The following is a 15,701-nucleotide window of genomic DNA, read 5'->3' on the forward strand; positions in this document are numbered from 1 at the left end:
TCGATGATGCTTGACCATCTTGAAAGTGGAGTGTAGCATGCGTTGCTCGATAGTAATACCTCTACGGTTAGATAACTGTGGTTTTATCGGCGTCTCAACACACTCTGATCTATGCAAGTTTGTACTTTGGTAAATCTGTCCTTGCCTTTCAGCACTATGGCTTGGGTTTTATATGTAAATCAAATACCCCTGTTGTTAGTCAGAATCTCGCCTCAACCTAGCATCACAAGTTGGGAACTTTTAAGCTGGGAGTTTCTCCTCACTTGGGGTGTGGACCTTGAGTCTGCTTTCCTCCATAAACATGCAGATAATCTAATACTATGGTACATTTTCTCAATGAATAGCCTACTTTCCTACAAGTTCATATTATGGGTTAGTCTTTTCTAAGCTCCACATTGTCGCTTTTTCCCATGCTCCCTATATTTCGAACATGCTAATTTGTCTCCTTCCCTCTATGTGGCTTTGAACTCAAAGACATACTACATAATAGACTTACTCCCTTGAATAATATTAGGTGCCTTATAATATGTACTCGCAGGGGTATATATATACCAATTGATGCTTTTCCACGAGAATTTTTTTGGATTTGACCCCACAATTTCTTGAAGGAATCATGTGGATAAAATTTCCATACATCTCTTTCAGCCATCCAATATGGCCTTGAGGGCCAATATAACAAATTTGTGCTATTTATACAAATTATGTGAAGTATCTTCATTTAGATGGGCTTCTCCACAATATCTTTGTTAGATGGATACACATCCTAGCCATTATGTCCTTATTTATTGATAGAATTGTATTAATAATTTTTGAAAATATCACAAAAAATATAAAAAAGGACATCAACAAAGATTGTTGACAGAGTGAAGTAATCTCAGACCCTAAAAGGAGGAATTATTGATGCCGCGGATGTATAGCCACAAGGCTGTAAGACCTCAAAGTGCCAATATCATGATAGTGCCATGACTGATATGAGTAATGTGATTGCCACAAAGATCATGAGACACAAAGTGCCATGAGACCTCAAAGTACCAACATCATGATAGTGCCATAACTTATGGGAGTAATGTGAGTGCCAAAAAGATCATGAAACACAAAGTGCCAAGAGACCACAAGATCCCAAAACATTAGCAGTTGCAAATTGCAAATTGAGAGATCAAGTACCATGAGATTGCCTACAGTAAACATCAAAGCCACTGCCACTAGTGAATATCGTCTGAGCTCTAACATCCTGGTAGGGTTTTTAAAATGTAATATTTTTATGTAAAATAAGGGCTGGTTTAAATACTATCTACAATTGATGATGAATATTTAAGGTAATAAGAGCCCATTAGAGATTACCCCTAGTCCAGTAACATAATAGCGTGAATAACAATGATGTTTTAGAATATAATAACATCTTCAAGAAATTATTAAGTTACTATAAAGTAGTTATTCATCACTCTACCTAGATGATATATTCACTGAATATAGAAATATAACCATTTAAAGTCCCATACGAGTGTAATACCTAAGTCAGAACAACTTGACCCTATTTTAATTCAAAAAATTCAAGAATACCCTATAAGAGTTAGTCTTAGCCCAAGTGCATAATGACTCTCAACACTTTTTTTCAGCAACAAAATAAAGCGTTGTTCCATTAGAATAGAGATCAATCACCACACGACCTATATCTGTAATACGATATCTACTGGAGATCCCTCCTAGGGGGGACAACTTCCTATTAAATGTAGGGTATCTAATTTTAAAGAATACTTAAAATATGCTTACTTTTTTCATGCAATAACTACACATTTTTTATTCCAAAACGGTCTTAAGACGTAGACATTTAAGTCAACGAAGATTACTTGAAACTTTGCCAACACATATTTCTCCATAGTTTATCCCCTTAATTATAAAAAGATGGCACCAGATCTGAACTCAAACTTTAAGTATATGAGAATGTTTTAATCATCCTCATATACTACCAAACTCATCAAACTTCAAGCCTCCCAGCATGCATAATGAATAACTACTTGTTTTTTTCAGCTAGATTCAAATCACAGGATTGTTGGATCAATAAATAAGCTTGATAATCACTAGCTTCAATGCTAAGACTCAACGTGGAAGCATTCGGACCATTCATCTGCTTTTATTTCATGCCTTTGGCAAGCTTTTAATTAAGAGGACGGCATAGTCTACCCTCGTATAATTGAAAAAAAACTTTAAGATCTTCTTTCTGGGCTGATAAAGCTACACCCGAGAGCTTAAAGTCACCCCCGTCCCCATCAAATTAAAAATCCAATCTTTATTACATTAGAGTCGTCTTCTTCCTCGCGCTCGCTCAGAGGGAGAGATCGAGCCCGTGATCTCTCCATTCTCTCCCCATCCGAGCTCAAATCGCCCGACCCATCTCCCCAGACCTCCTCTACATGCATCTGGTCCCCTTCAAACTCTCGATTCGGTGATGCCGACGGTAGCGGTGAAGCTCTACAGCGTCTTCTTCAAGCTCCTCCTCAAGCACCGGCTGCAGACTTGGACCCAGATCCTCAACGAAGAACCCAGTTCCTTCGGAGTATCCTGCAGATCCGACGAGTCAGTAGCCGCCCCCAATCCCACCTTCTCCTCTTCCGACGGCATCGCCACCAAGGACATCCACATCGACCCTTTAACCTCTCTCTCGATTCGCATCTTCCTGCCCGACACCGTAATCGCGCCCAATCCCCAGCGCCGCGCTGCTCGAAATCCCCTTCCTCGGGCTCCAATTGGGCTCAAACCCATCTCAGATCCCGAGGAGAACGGCCTCCCCAAGATCAAAAACTCCCCCAGAAGGTTCAGCTATGGCGGGAACGGAGCCGCGACGGAAAACCCACCTCGCCGGAGGAGCTATGACGGGGCTGGAACGCAGCTGGATGAAGCGGGGGTTTACAGAGGGTACCTGCCGTCGGCGAACGGACGGAAGCTGCCATTGATGCTTCAATTTCATGGTGGGGCCTTTGTCTGCGGGAGTAGTGATTCGGTGGCTAATGACTTGTTCTGTAGGAGGATTGCGAAGCTTTGTGATGTGATTGTGATTGCGGTGGGGTATAGATTGGCGCCGGAGAGCAAGTATCCGGCGGCGTTTGATGATGGGTTTAAGGTGCTTGCTTGGTTGGCCAAGCAGGCCAATCTGGCGGAGTGTAGAAAGTCGATGGGGCACGGTAGAGGTGGTGGCGTGGAGATGAGGAAATTGGAGGCGAGTACGAGGATTGTTGATGCGTTTGGGACGTCTCAGCTGGAGCCTTGGCTTGCTTCTCATGGAGACCCCTCAAGGTTATTCCTTTCCCTTTCTCTATTTCTCTCTCTATCTCACTCTCTATCTCTTTCTATTTTTTTGTTTCTCTGTCTCATAGATAATCTGTACCTCTCTCTCTAAGTCTCATAGATTGCTTCCACTACTTCTCTCTCTTTGTTCCATGGGCAATCTGAATCTCCTCTGCGGCTTTCTCTTTATATGTATAATAGATAGCATGAACCTCCATTATTCCTCTATTTCTCTCTCTCTATCTCTTTCTATTTTTTTGTCTGTCTCTGTCTCTGCTCTCCGCATCTATGTCTCATAGATAATCTGTACCTCTCTCTCTAAGTCTCATAGATAGCTTCCACTACTTCTCTCTCTTTGTTCCATGGACAATCTGAATCTCCTCTGCGGCTTTCTCTTTATTTGTATAATTGATAGCATGAACCTCCACTATTTCTCTGGCTATCTCGTTATTGCTCCATGTCTCATTGATGAGCCGAACATCCTCTAGTTCTCTCTGTCTCATTGATAATTTGAACCTCTGTATTTCTCTTTATATACCTTATGAATAACCTGAACCTCCGCTGTTTCTTTCTCTCTATTACTCTCAATAAATTTAAATTAGTTTAGCTCTTTTTATGGATTCTTTATTCAAATTAGTTTAGCTCTTTTTTCCTGTCACATTGTGTGACTTTGATTTGATATAAAACTGAAACTTAATGCAAGAAAAATTATAGGATTTGAAAGAACGCAGCTGATTGAAAAACCTCAATAGGAGATTGCCTGAGGAGTTTCTCCATTTGGGTTATGGGCACTCTGAAGATGGGATAAAATTACATCAAAATAAAAACTGAAATAAGAACAGGCAAGAGATCTTCAACACTTCCCTGCAAGGTGGTACATGGTTATTATCGAGGCTCAGATTGCTGCATAATTCCTGAAAACATGAGGCTGATAGTCCCTTGTAAAGATATGGGCATGTGATGATGATGAGGGAATATATGGCCCGCAAAAACTGGCCACTTTCAAGCTTCTCTTTTGATTAAAATGGTGATATGCTTCAATATATTTTCTATGATCATTTTGTACTGGACTTCTAAAAAAAAAAGTGATCATTTTGAACTGGATCATGGGAAGATCTCGAGAAGCCTTGCCAACGTCTTGAGCAAATGCCATGAACTTCCCCCACACTTCGGCGAGTCACCACCTCTTGTTTCTTGAGTTGTCACCAAAGGAAGTGCGGTAACCCATAGCCGAACAACTATGAATTTGTGAGCGGCATAATTAGCATCTGAGCAGAGTTCCAAGTGTAGTTCATTTTGGCATTTAAACTGAAGAGGATGATCTTTTATTCCTTTAAGATGTGTGATGGTAGGCTTTTGGAGAAGTCATGAACTGTCTGAGAACACCCATTGAGTAAGAAATGTTCGAGTGAGTTTGTGTGAGATATATAAGTTTATTAACCAGTATGATAGCTTGACTGATCAACTGAGTCTTCCCCTTTTACTCAAGAAAGCTGATGTTTGGCTTCAGTCGTCGTAGTGACCAATTGGCAGTCTTCTTTCCCAAGTTCATGAAGAAGGTCAAGAGTATATTTTCACTGAAACAGAAATATATTGGTAGAAGAGTGTGTCACTTCTATGCCAAGAAAGCATCGTAGTAGTCCAAGGTGGTTGATATCAAACTCAATCACACAAGATACTTGGCCATGAGAGAAGTCTCTGCCAAATCAGCCCTTGATGATTAAACCGTCCTCATGTGCAGGAGAACAGACACCCCCCAAATGGTAATGTCCATAAAGTAGAGTGTGATCTTCATTACCATGCCAAGGATCGAGTGTCTTCATACTGTTACCAAAACGTCCAAATCAAGAGTGGGGTGACTATTTCAAGCCTGACGAAAAGAAGTACTTGCCGGTGTCTAACCGGGAAGCAGATACACAGTCCACACAAAGATCGTATCAAACTGTTTCATATCCCAGCCGTGATATGCTGCTAGAGCTATAATGAGGCATACTCTACCATGTTAGCCTTGGTGCAAACAACTCCAAATAATTGATCCCAAACTGTTGACAATAACCTTTGGCCATAAGATGAGTCCTTCAATATTTGAAAGAACCATCAGAATTATACTTGACAATACAAACCCCGCAGCACAAACTAGATGTTTCCCAGGGGTAAGAGGGACAAGATTCTATTTCTGATTTTTCGCAAGCACCTGGAGCTTGTCACCCTAGGTTTGGTGTCAGTTGAGAAAGGTCAAGGCTTCTCCATTCACAGTCGTATGCAGAGTAATGGAATCAAGATGCAAGGAAAGTTCAGTAGGAGGACAGATAGTGGGTGGAAAGGCAATTACCTAACGATATAAAAGCCGAGAGGTACAAGCTTGAGAGACCTTGCAAAGGGCAATGGGTTTGTCAAGATCGTCAGTAATAGGGTTTGTACTGATCGTTTTTCTTGAAGAAATTCTGACTGCTGATCATAAAGGGAGTTAATAGACAGCAATCCATCTTCAAGAATGTGCTTCGACTGTTGACCTTTAAAAGTAATCTGAGTATATTGATGCCACTCGAGAGATTCTGACCCGTGAAGAGAAAAGGTAATTCATTGATAGTAATGTAAGCCAGTGGGAATTTGGTAATTCATTGATACAGAAGGGTGGAGTGGAATGTAAGCCAGTGGGCCAATTGAAAAAAGACATGGACAACGAGCTGGAATAATCTGTATCAGATAAGTAATGGGGTATAGCCCAACACAGTTGACCACAGAGTCAACCACAGTCAGTCAATCGAGCTATCTGGCCGAGCACAAGGATCGAAGATGTAGATCACTTGGATGTAATCAAGATTGCTGGAAGGGAGTGTGATCAACTAAGTTGGCAAACTGCGGCTGAAGAAATGAGCAATACCAGACTGAAGACTGAAGTTGACTCTGTCTAAAATCTGAGTAATAATGAACCCAAGCTGGAAGGAAAAAACCCAAGTCATAGACTGGGGCAGAAGCAGGCAGCAGAAGCCCAAGCCTGAGTAGTTTGTATTTTGTATGTTCTCCATTAGGATTTTGTATGTCATTAGAGAAGAAGGAGAGGGAGATGGTTAATGGACCACACTGAAGATGAGCCAAACACAAAAAATAAAGAAGGCAATTAAAGTTAAAGATGAGAGATCTTCAATAATGATCATTTGTGTTTCTTTCTGTTCTTGCTCATCTTTTAAAGCTGCCTAGTTGGTTAGTCTGTAAGAAGATTGATGGGAGAATGCTCCTGCCAAAGTATGTCGGATGGTTATATGGATAGCTAAAACCAAAAAATATTTTAATACAGCTAACACACAACAGGTCCAAAAAGTTTATTTCTGAAGTTCATATTCGACATAAAATTGATTGAATTATATTGATATGAGCAAAAATCATTATTTTTGTCATTGTCACCCAGCATTATAGTGAGTGTTTAGTATAATCCAGATGAACCTCTAGATATTTACCGACATTTTTATGGAAGCATATGCATCAAAGATCATGGAATCAGTTGCTTTAATGTAATGCTTTCGATGACAGCGTCCTGAGTTTTTCAATTATTTTTGCTTTGGTCTCACCTACTATCATAGTTATGGTCAGCATCTGTCCATGTGTTGCATTTCAATGTCCATCTTTTTCACTGGGTCTTACATAGGATTTGAAAACAGGTGTGTTCTCTTGGGAGTAAGCTGTGGCGCTAATATTGCCGACTTCGTGGCACGAAAGGCCGTTGAAGCCGGTCAGCTTCTTGCCCCCCTGAAGGTCGTCGCCCAGGTTCTCATGTACCCATTCTTCATCGGCAGTGTGCCCACGCACTCGGAGATCAAGCTGGCAAACTCCTACTTCTTCGACAAGTCGATGTGCATGCTTGCCTGGAAACTGTTCCTACCGAAAGAAGAGTTTAGCTTAGATCACCCCGCTGCCAACCCACTCATCCCGGGACGGGGGCCACCTCTTAAACGCATGCCTCCAACACTCACAGTTGTCGCTGAGCACGATTGGATGCGAGACCGGGCCATCGCTTACTCGGAGGAGCTTCGCAAGGTCAATGTTGATGCACCAGTCCTTGACTACAAAGATGCTGTCCATGAGTTTGCCACTCTTGATATGCTCCTTAAGTCGCCGCAGGCGCAGGCCTGCGCTGAGGACATTGCCATATGGGTCAAGAAGTACATATCAATCCGGGGTCATGAGTTCTCCTACTGAGGTATTCTTTTTTCTTTTTCTCCCCTTTCTTTTTCATCCGAGAAGATAAATTAGCTTATTCTTGTGTATGCTGTAGAGAGCCATCATCTTTCAAATGAGTATTCGAATAGTCTTCTGTTGATTTGTGATTTTTTATCCATGTTCTTGATTCTGTATATTTCGGCTGCATTTTTTCCCCATTTTTATGCTCTCAATGTACCTTTCCTGGTGGGAATGTGTGGGTATGAACTTTTGATCTCTATTTCCATCGTGACGGGGGAGCAAAACTACCCCTGGGATATTTGGCATGCAAGCCTAAATAAAACTATTGGGTTTTCAAAAAAGAAAATCATTTGGCATGCAAGCCGTCCTGAATCATAGCTTAAATATTAAGGGTGAACAGAGAGATCAAACTCCTACCTTTTGCTTGAGTTATGTGAACTTTCTTTCACAAAAACTTTTGAGTTATATGAACTGAAATCTTGATAGAGCAGATCCCTTTAATTTGAAACCAGAGGGTTTATTTAACTGCAGAAAATTCTTGAAATGAGAACCCTTTTGAAAGAATTAAAAAGGAAATGATGAAATATCTCCTGGAAATCGTTCAAACTATGATTAGAAAATTTTGAAAAAGCATTGGCATGCCGAGTCAGGAAGCTTTTCACCTCTTGCGATCTCTGGTAGAGATCTTGTACGTGACAAAGAAACTGGAAGACCAAAGATTTCAAGGAATATTTTACTTGACACAGCCTATAAAAGTTGTACTTGGTATTTTTTTCTCTCAGCCGCTGATATCTTGCATGTTCTTCCTGGAGACGTCCTAAAAAAAGTACATGTCCATTTGATAATGGAGATTTATAATAATGGACCGATACTGAAGGTTTGCCTGTTCTCCTTAGGACGGATTCCGTAATTAATGCATATGTTACCACTTTAGAACTGCCTGAATTTGAACTTGGTTTTCCTCATGTTGCATCCGCATTTTTTTTGTTGTCATTGCAATCTCATGTATTTCTGAGTCTTCATTTATGTTCTCCATTTCATATATTTATGATAGTGTCCCTTCTCATATTCTCAATCTATCTTCCTTTTAACTCTGGCATGAGTTCTGAAAATCAATCTCCAATTCCTTAGCAACGTGATGATGGTCCGAATCATGGGGGTTTGAATACTAATATGTTCTTACGGCGAAGATAAAACTAATTCTTCAATTTTTCTCTTGGGTTAGTTGATGAAATGGAAGAGGAAGTACCGATCATTTATTGAGGAGAATTTCTTCAAAAAAATCATTTATTCAGGAGAAGAACCACACCCATAAAACGTACAAAGATATTCGAATGAAAAACATACTAGGAAGATAACTTTTTAACTGACTTGCATTATATATTTTTAGGGCTCTAATAAGAACTCGTTTTCTAGGAAAATTTTCATCACGACACTGGTTTGATACTTGAGTCCCTTTTGTATTTGTGCACTTCCTTGTGGAGCATTTGTTTGCAGGCTGCTTCAGTTAACATAATATAATAGTTGTCTTGACATATAGATTCTGTGAATATAAAATAAAAACTTGGTGTCTTGAGGCCTATACTACATGATTCATGGATGAAGTTATTCTTCAGAATTTCCCAGGTGAGATGCTAATAAAAATGTATTAAACAAATGTGGAAGCATTTGACACGCAAAACAAAAATCTAAAAGAACGAAAATTACAAAGTCAATTTTTCGGAATTAGTTTCTCAAGTAGGAAATATGATTCACATAAGTCTAATGAATGACAAAAGGACGTTCAAATTTTGATCCTCCAAGAGCAGTATAGTTTGAGATTATTAGTATAGGATTTGCCTTTGCATGACTCATTAACATTCATATAGAATCAGAAGATACTAATGTTCTCATTTCATAGTTCCAGGGACTCACTTAAGGCATACGAATATGCTATATATTGTATAGTCGAACCTAGTATGTGATCCAATGAAGGCAACCATATTAAAGTTTGACTGATTTTCTATATCATGAGATATTGAGAAAGAGGAATTTGAGAGAGAATGAGACTGCCGCATAGAAATTTGAGAGAGATGTTGAAATTGAGACTTGTGATGGTGTGAGGGAGAGAGATAAAGATGGCTTTTCACAGAAAATTCAGTCCAATACAATATTTTGGTCTACATCATTGAGTTCAAATATCTCCTAGAAATATTCATTTTCCCATTAATGATAATAAATCTGTGTAATTCCAAAAGATCCACCATATGAGATTATTATACTCTTGAAGTAGGCCAACAATCTACATGAAGTATGGTCCCACTTATTCTAAAAGAATACCCTCTTAATACATATTATGTTATTAATAAAAGGGTTAATAGCACGGTATGTCCCAAATTTTTTCAAAAATCTGAGATATAACCCAAACTTTTTTTTTGGCACGGTATGTCCCAAACTCTCTGTGGATTTCGACATATCCCGTTTATGACGTGGAATCCACTGTGGCTACCAGGTGGATTTCCAGCGGAATCCACCTGGGCGGAATCCACCTGGCAGCCATGGTGGATTCCACGTCATAAACGGGAAATGTCGAGAGAGAAATACGTTCTATTAACCCGTCGGAATTGAATCACCCGGGAGAGAGAGGAGGCACAGAACCGAGACATAGACAGAGAGAGAGGGGAAGGTGGAGAGAGAGAAAGAGAGTGAGAGGGGGGAGGGAGAGAGAGAGAGAGAGAGAGAGAGAGAGAAAGGGCGTCGGATTGGTGCTGTTTGCGGTGGAATCCTTGGCGGTTTCTTCTTCGCTGCGGGAGTTCCGCGATCTAGGGTTCGTTATGGTCGTCAGGGGCTGCCTTTTGGATACTGTTTATCGGAGAGGCTTGCTCGTCTGGGGCATCTGATTATGTCGTAGTGGATTCCTTTTGGTTAGATCTAAATTTCTCTTTTTCTCTACCCCACTCTCTTTCTCTCTGTCCCTCTTAATCTTCTTATTTTGCACCTCGATTTTGTTTTATTCTATGTCTTATTGTTTTAATTCTTTAAATGTGATTCTGTCTTCCTTCTTTTACATTCTAATTGAAACTTAGAGAAGGAGAGGGGAAGAGAGTCAAAGAGAGAGCAGGAGAGGAAGACGGAGACAGAGAAAGGGCGAGAGAGGAAGAACGACAGAGAGTGAGAGTGGAAGAGAGAGACAAAGAGAAAAGGAGAGGGGAAGAGAGTCAAAGAGAGAGAGGGAGAGGAAGACGGAGACAGAGAGAGGGCGAGAGAGGGCGAGAGAGGAAGAACGACAGAAAGTGAGAGTGGAAGAGAGAGACAAAGAGAGAAGGAGAGGGGAAGAGAGTCAAAGAGAGAGCGGGAGAGGAAGACGGAGACAGAGAGAGGGCGAGAGAGGAAGAACGACAAGGAGTGAGAGTGGAAGAGGGAGACAAAGAGAGAAGGATAGGGGAAGAGAGACAATCATTGACAATGGGATGTCTGTGTTATAATTTTGGCAATTTGATTGTACATGTCAATCATTGGCTGATATGCGTCATCTACTTAAACACATGGAGGTTCTGTAGCTCCCTGGGATCCCTGAAGGTTTAATCAATGCATGTTCATTCTTTTACGTTGAATAAAATCCAAGAAGCCTGTAAACAAATTTTAACAAAAAATTCAAACCGTACTTGGGCGGCAGCTTGTATCCTTGTTTAGGTGCATGTCTTCTGATTATGGCCAACTTGGTGGCAGAGAGAGCACTTCATCTGCACGCCTTTCCTGGATAATCTTTGACCCTTAGGTTCTTTCTCACTGATGTCAATTCTTCTCTTTTGCTTGGGCCTTCCAGGTTGTTTCTTCACATAAGGAGGGAATACATAGTTCCCTTCAACTTCGCTCCACAAGTTTTTTCCATTCATTGGTGAGATACCATGACTATAAGCTAGCTGGTATACATCTTTCTTCAACCAGTCAGTGAAAAAATTGACAGGGTCCTGCTTGATCCATTGAATGCAAGTAATAGCATGGGAGCATGGAATGCCCCTTATATCCCAATATCTGCAACTACAAGCTCTGGTAAGTAAATCAATCACAAATCTGTTTCCCAAGTTTGTAACCTCAAATTGATACTGGCCTGCATGTCTAAGAGTGCATGTCCTAGACTTAAACTTGTTATCTTCGAGCAACTCCCTTATCCGAGGACATAATTGATCAGTTCTATCAGAAAATAACTCCCTTTTCTTAACTATACTCTGCATGACTACACCTCTAATATCTTCCAGCATGTCTATGATAGGTTTAGACCTAGACTATATGATGTAATTGTTGAAGCACTCACAAATATTGTTATCAATCACCTCACATTTTGGCCGCTCACTAATGTAAGCCCTGCAAAACTTCTTTATGCCTATATCTCCAAAGTCATGTGCGGCTTGTGATTTCAATGTGTTCATCTGTCTCATGATCCTCTAGAAATCTTCATGAGTTGTGCACTTCACAGCTTTCCAAAATAAGTTCTTCAGAATCTCAGTGGAATTTCCCTTTTTCTTCCAATTATCATAAATATGTCTAGCACAATTCCTATGCTCCACGTGGTAACAGATATGCCAATGCATTTTCTAGTCCCTGCACAATGTTAGAGAGTAGCAAGCTATTAGTGCAATAAAGTAGTTCCACATTAAGCAATAAGACTTCAAACAATTAAATATTATGAACGAATTAGTTAAGTACCTTCTGTTGATCGCTTATAATAGTCCAAGCATGCCCATCAGAAATTCCTAAATCTTCCATCAGCAGTTGAATAAACCAAGTCCAAGAAGCTTGATTTTCCCCTTCGACCACTACACAGGCAATAGGGAACATTTGATTATTCCCATCCTTGCCCACAGCACTCAACAATTGGCCTTTCATTTCGGTCTTCAAAAAACATCCATCCAACCCAATGACTCTTCTACAACCTTCAAGAAAATCTCTTGCTAGTGAATCAAAGCATATATAGAGTCTCTTAAAACTAAGCAAAGAATCAGGAGTGTCTCTATCAAGCACCAACTCGAAAGTACCATTCCTATTGACCTTCTTTAACTCAGCAACATAAGCAAGAATCAAGTGATAATGGTCATCCAAAGATCCTTGAAGCTTCTTGCGCGCCGCAGATCTAGCTCAATAACAGGTATGCTTTGAAACTGTGATTCCAAACTATTCGTTTATTTCCCACATCATATCTACCACCTTCCAATTCATATTCATTCGAATTTTCTCTAAGATGTGGTTTGCAATCCAATGATAATCGGCTTGTCTATTCCTCGGAGCCCTACTTCACCTATGAGTATCATTTAGTGTTTTCACAACAAAAGCCTCCTTCATACCATCCCAACTAGCATATATCCTCCATGGGCAATCTCCCTTGCAAAAAACTTCAACTTTTTGGTCACCAGACTTTAAAAACTTGATGTTCAACCCACTCCATATAGCATGGTCCTTCACAGCTGTCCTAAATTGAGAAGGCGATTCAAATTTCATGCCTACTTGAAATATAATCCTCTCAATGGGGCATCTCGGATCATAACTTTTGCCCCTGTATATGTTCCTTCTATTTTCACCCTCATCATCAGTATCATTGGGAGTTAATATCTCATCATCCGAATCAGCATAATCACTATGATATCCATCAACAGATACTTGTTGTTGAACTTGTTCTTTTCTATTTCTCTGGCCATCAACAAATTCATCATTCCATTCTTCATTTGAATATCCGTCGGGATCACTTGTATACACATCACTTTCCTCATTTTCTTCACGTAGACTATATTCAGAATCAACATCACTATCATAATCAGAACCAAACACTCTTCTCTCATCATCAGCCCTATTTAAGAAACAAATGGAAAATAGTAACTGATGATGCGTGTAATATATTTAAATTATCAAGGGAAGACTTACATTCTTTTACACTGTGACTTGTGAGACAATCTAATAGGAGCACGGTGGGGGAAAGCACCACTGCACGATGAAGAACCAGACCTTAAATTCAGTCTGGTTTTAGGCACTCCTTACGATTTGAACCTTAAATTCAAACTGGTTGGCTCACGGTCCACCTCTGTCTGGTTCGATCAGACCTTAATTTCTGAATGTAAAGATGATTTGGAATGTGAAGTTGAAAAAGTATAAAAAAACATAAAAATAAGTGAATTTAATATTCTAAGTTTGAAATACAATGTAACAGAAGGAAAACTGAATTACATTTTAAAGAATTATAATAAAAATAAATAGAAAAAATTAACGAATATCAAATATCCGAAGAGGACAATGCCAACATCGATCACAAGATATGGAGAACTAATAGCAATATCAAATATTTTCATTTTACAAGATGAAAAGCTGTAAAAAACATAAAAAAGTAAACTTCATAATCTAAGTTTCAATTAGAATGTAAAAGAAGAAAAACAGAATTACATTTTACAGAATTAAAACAAAGTGAGAGAGTGATTCATCATCATCATTAAAACAAAGTGAGAGAACTAAATCGGGGCCATTCACTGGTTAAACCAATCAACTTCCAGCTAAAAGCTGGGAACACATACATTCTCGTATGGGGATAAACATTATCAAATGGGAACACATAACAATACACCCTCACATACCAGCATAAGAAGATGATTCTCCCCGAGGTAAGGAGAAAGCAGCAGCCAATATGATTTCTGAGATCCTTCTTTCCCTGAACAGATTACTGCACACTATACATTCTTATGACACTTTGTCATCAACTATTTCCAGATTTGGGGACCGTCTTTCAGACGAAATTACTGAGACTGCATTTTAGGTGCAAGAACCAAAAACAAGTCTCAGCTGAAGTTCCGAATGCTGCGTCTTGTGACTTGATCTGGTATGCAAAATATTATTCTTCAACATTTACCAAGGGTATTTTAGTCATTTTATTTACTCATTGGTGGTAGCCCTCCTGAATCAAACATTTGTGAGGTTTTTCTGCACTGGGTACTGTCAACATACGTTGTAGATAAACTTCACAATTATATGAGTAGAAAATGAAAAAAAGATGACTCCACTTCATCATCTAGTTTATTATGTTTTTTCTCCTGCAGGTTCCAGTGGCGACACGCTGTTAAGGGATTGAGTTAAATTACCCTCTTTGATGAGATGTACTGGGGGGATTCTTGGTCACGTTGTAGACATCTGTCCCTAAAGGAGAAAGAATCTTGATTTAACTTCAAGGAAAAATTTCCAGAATTTAGTATCCTTCTTAATCTTTTTCATTTACAACGTCTAATAATTTCCTTACGTCATCAATCATTGGTCCTGGCCTTCATCCCGTCATCCATTCTATCATTTGGTCAGTCGAGCCGTCAGATGGAAACATAACAAAACTGCCCTCTGTGTTGGATGACTGACGGAACTGTCTCCCAGTTTCGTCCTCCTCCATCCACTAACATCACAGTTTAGGTTCGGATACGAAATCCGTCATCCATTCCACCCCTTACCCTCAACTCCAGAAATTTATATCCATCCTCCATCTGTTTTCTCATCCATCCCTTCCTGACATTTTCTTTTAGACGAAATTACTGAGACTGCATTGTAGGTGCAAGAACCAAAAACAAGTCTCAGCTGAAGTTCCGGATGCTATGTCTTGTGACTTGATCTGGTATGTCAAATATTATTCTTCAAAATATTATTCTTCAACATGGTATGTCAAATGTCAAATCTGAAGTTTCAGATTTGGCTGCACGAAGCTTGCAGCGTTGGGGAAAGGTGTCAGTGGTAGCAGATCAGGAATTGACAGAGGAGGTGGTCGCGGGTGGAGTGGACTTGTCTTTCCATTGTATTTGTCCTTCTGTCGTCTTCTGTAAGATGACAAGGATGATGATCAACCTCGTCCTCCTAGTGGCAAACAAGTGACAATGAAAAGGATGCTGATGATTCATCATCATCCTCTCATCATCATCACTGAGAACAGCAAACCTTAGATTAGAATGTAAAAGAAGAAAACCAGAATCACATTTTAAAGAATTAAAAAATAAGACATAGAATAAAACAAAATCGAGGTGCAGAATAAGAATATTAAGAGGGACAGAGAGAAAGAGAGTGGGGGAGAGAAAAAGAGAAATTTAGATCTAACCAAAAGGAATCCACTACGACATAATCAGATGCCCCAGACGAGCAAGCCTCTCTGATAAACAAGATCCAAAAGGCAGCCCCTGACGACCATAACGAACCCTAGATCGCGGAACTCCCGCAGCGAAGAAGAAACCGCCAAGGATTCCACCGCAAAC

At 39.8% G+C, this 15,701-nt stretch overlaps 1 protein-coding gene across 1 annotated transcript; it reads left to right on the forward strand.

Annotated features, from left to right (window-relative positions):
* Positions 1-2,300: 2,300 nt before the first annotated feature.
* On the forward strand, positions 2,301-7,634 carry LOC144704388 (putative carboxylesterase 16). Its single transcript, XM_078576805.1, has 2 exons — positions 2,301-3,291; positions 6,942-7,634. The coding sequence occupies exons 1-2, from the start codon at positions 2,447-2,449 to the stop codon at positions 7,477-7,479; spliced, it is 1,383 nt and encodes a 460-aa protein (XP_078432931.1). The 5' UTR covers positions 2,301-2,446; the 3' UTR covers positions 7,480-7,634.
* Positions 7,635-15,701: the final 8,067 nt, after the last annotated feature.

Source organism: Wolffia australiana, chromosome 6, assembly GCF_029677425.1.
Source record: "Wolffia australiana isolate 7733 chromosome 6, ASM2967742v1".
In the NCBI taxonomy this organism is placed as follows: domain Eukaryota; kingdom Viridiplantae; phylum Streptophyta; class Magnoliopsida; order Alismatales; family Araceae; genus Wolffia; species Wolffia australiana.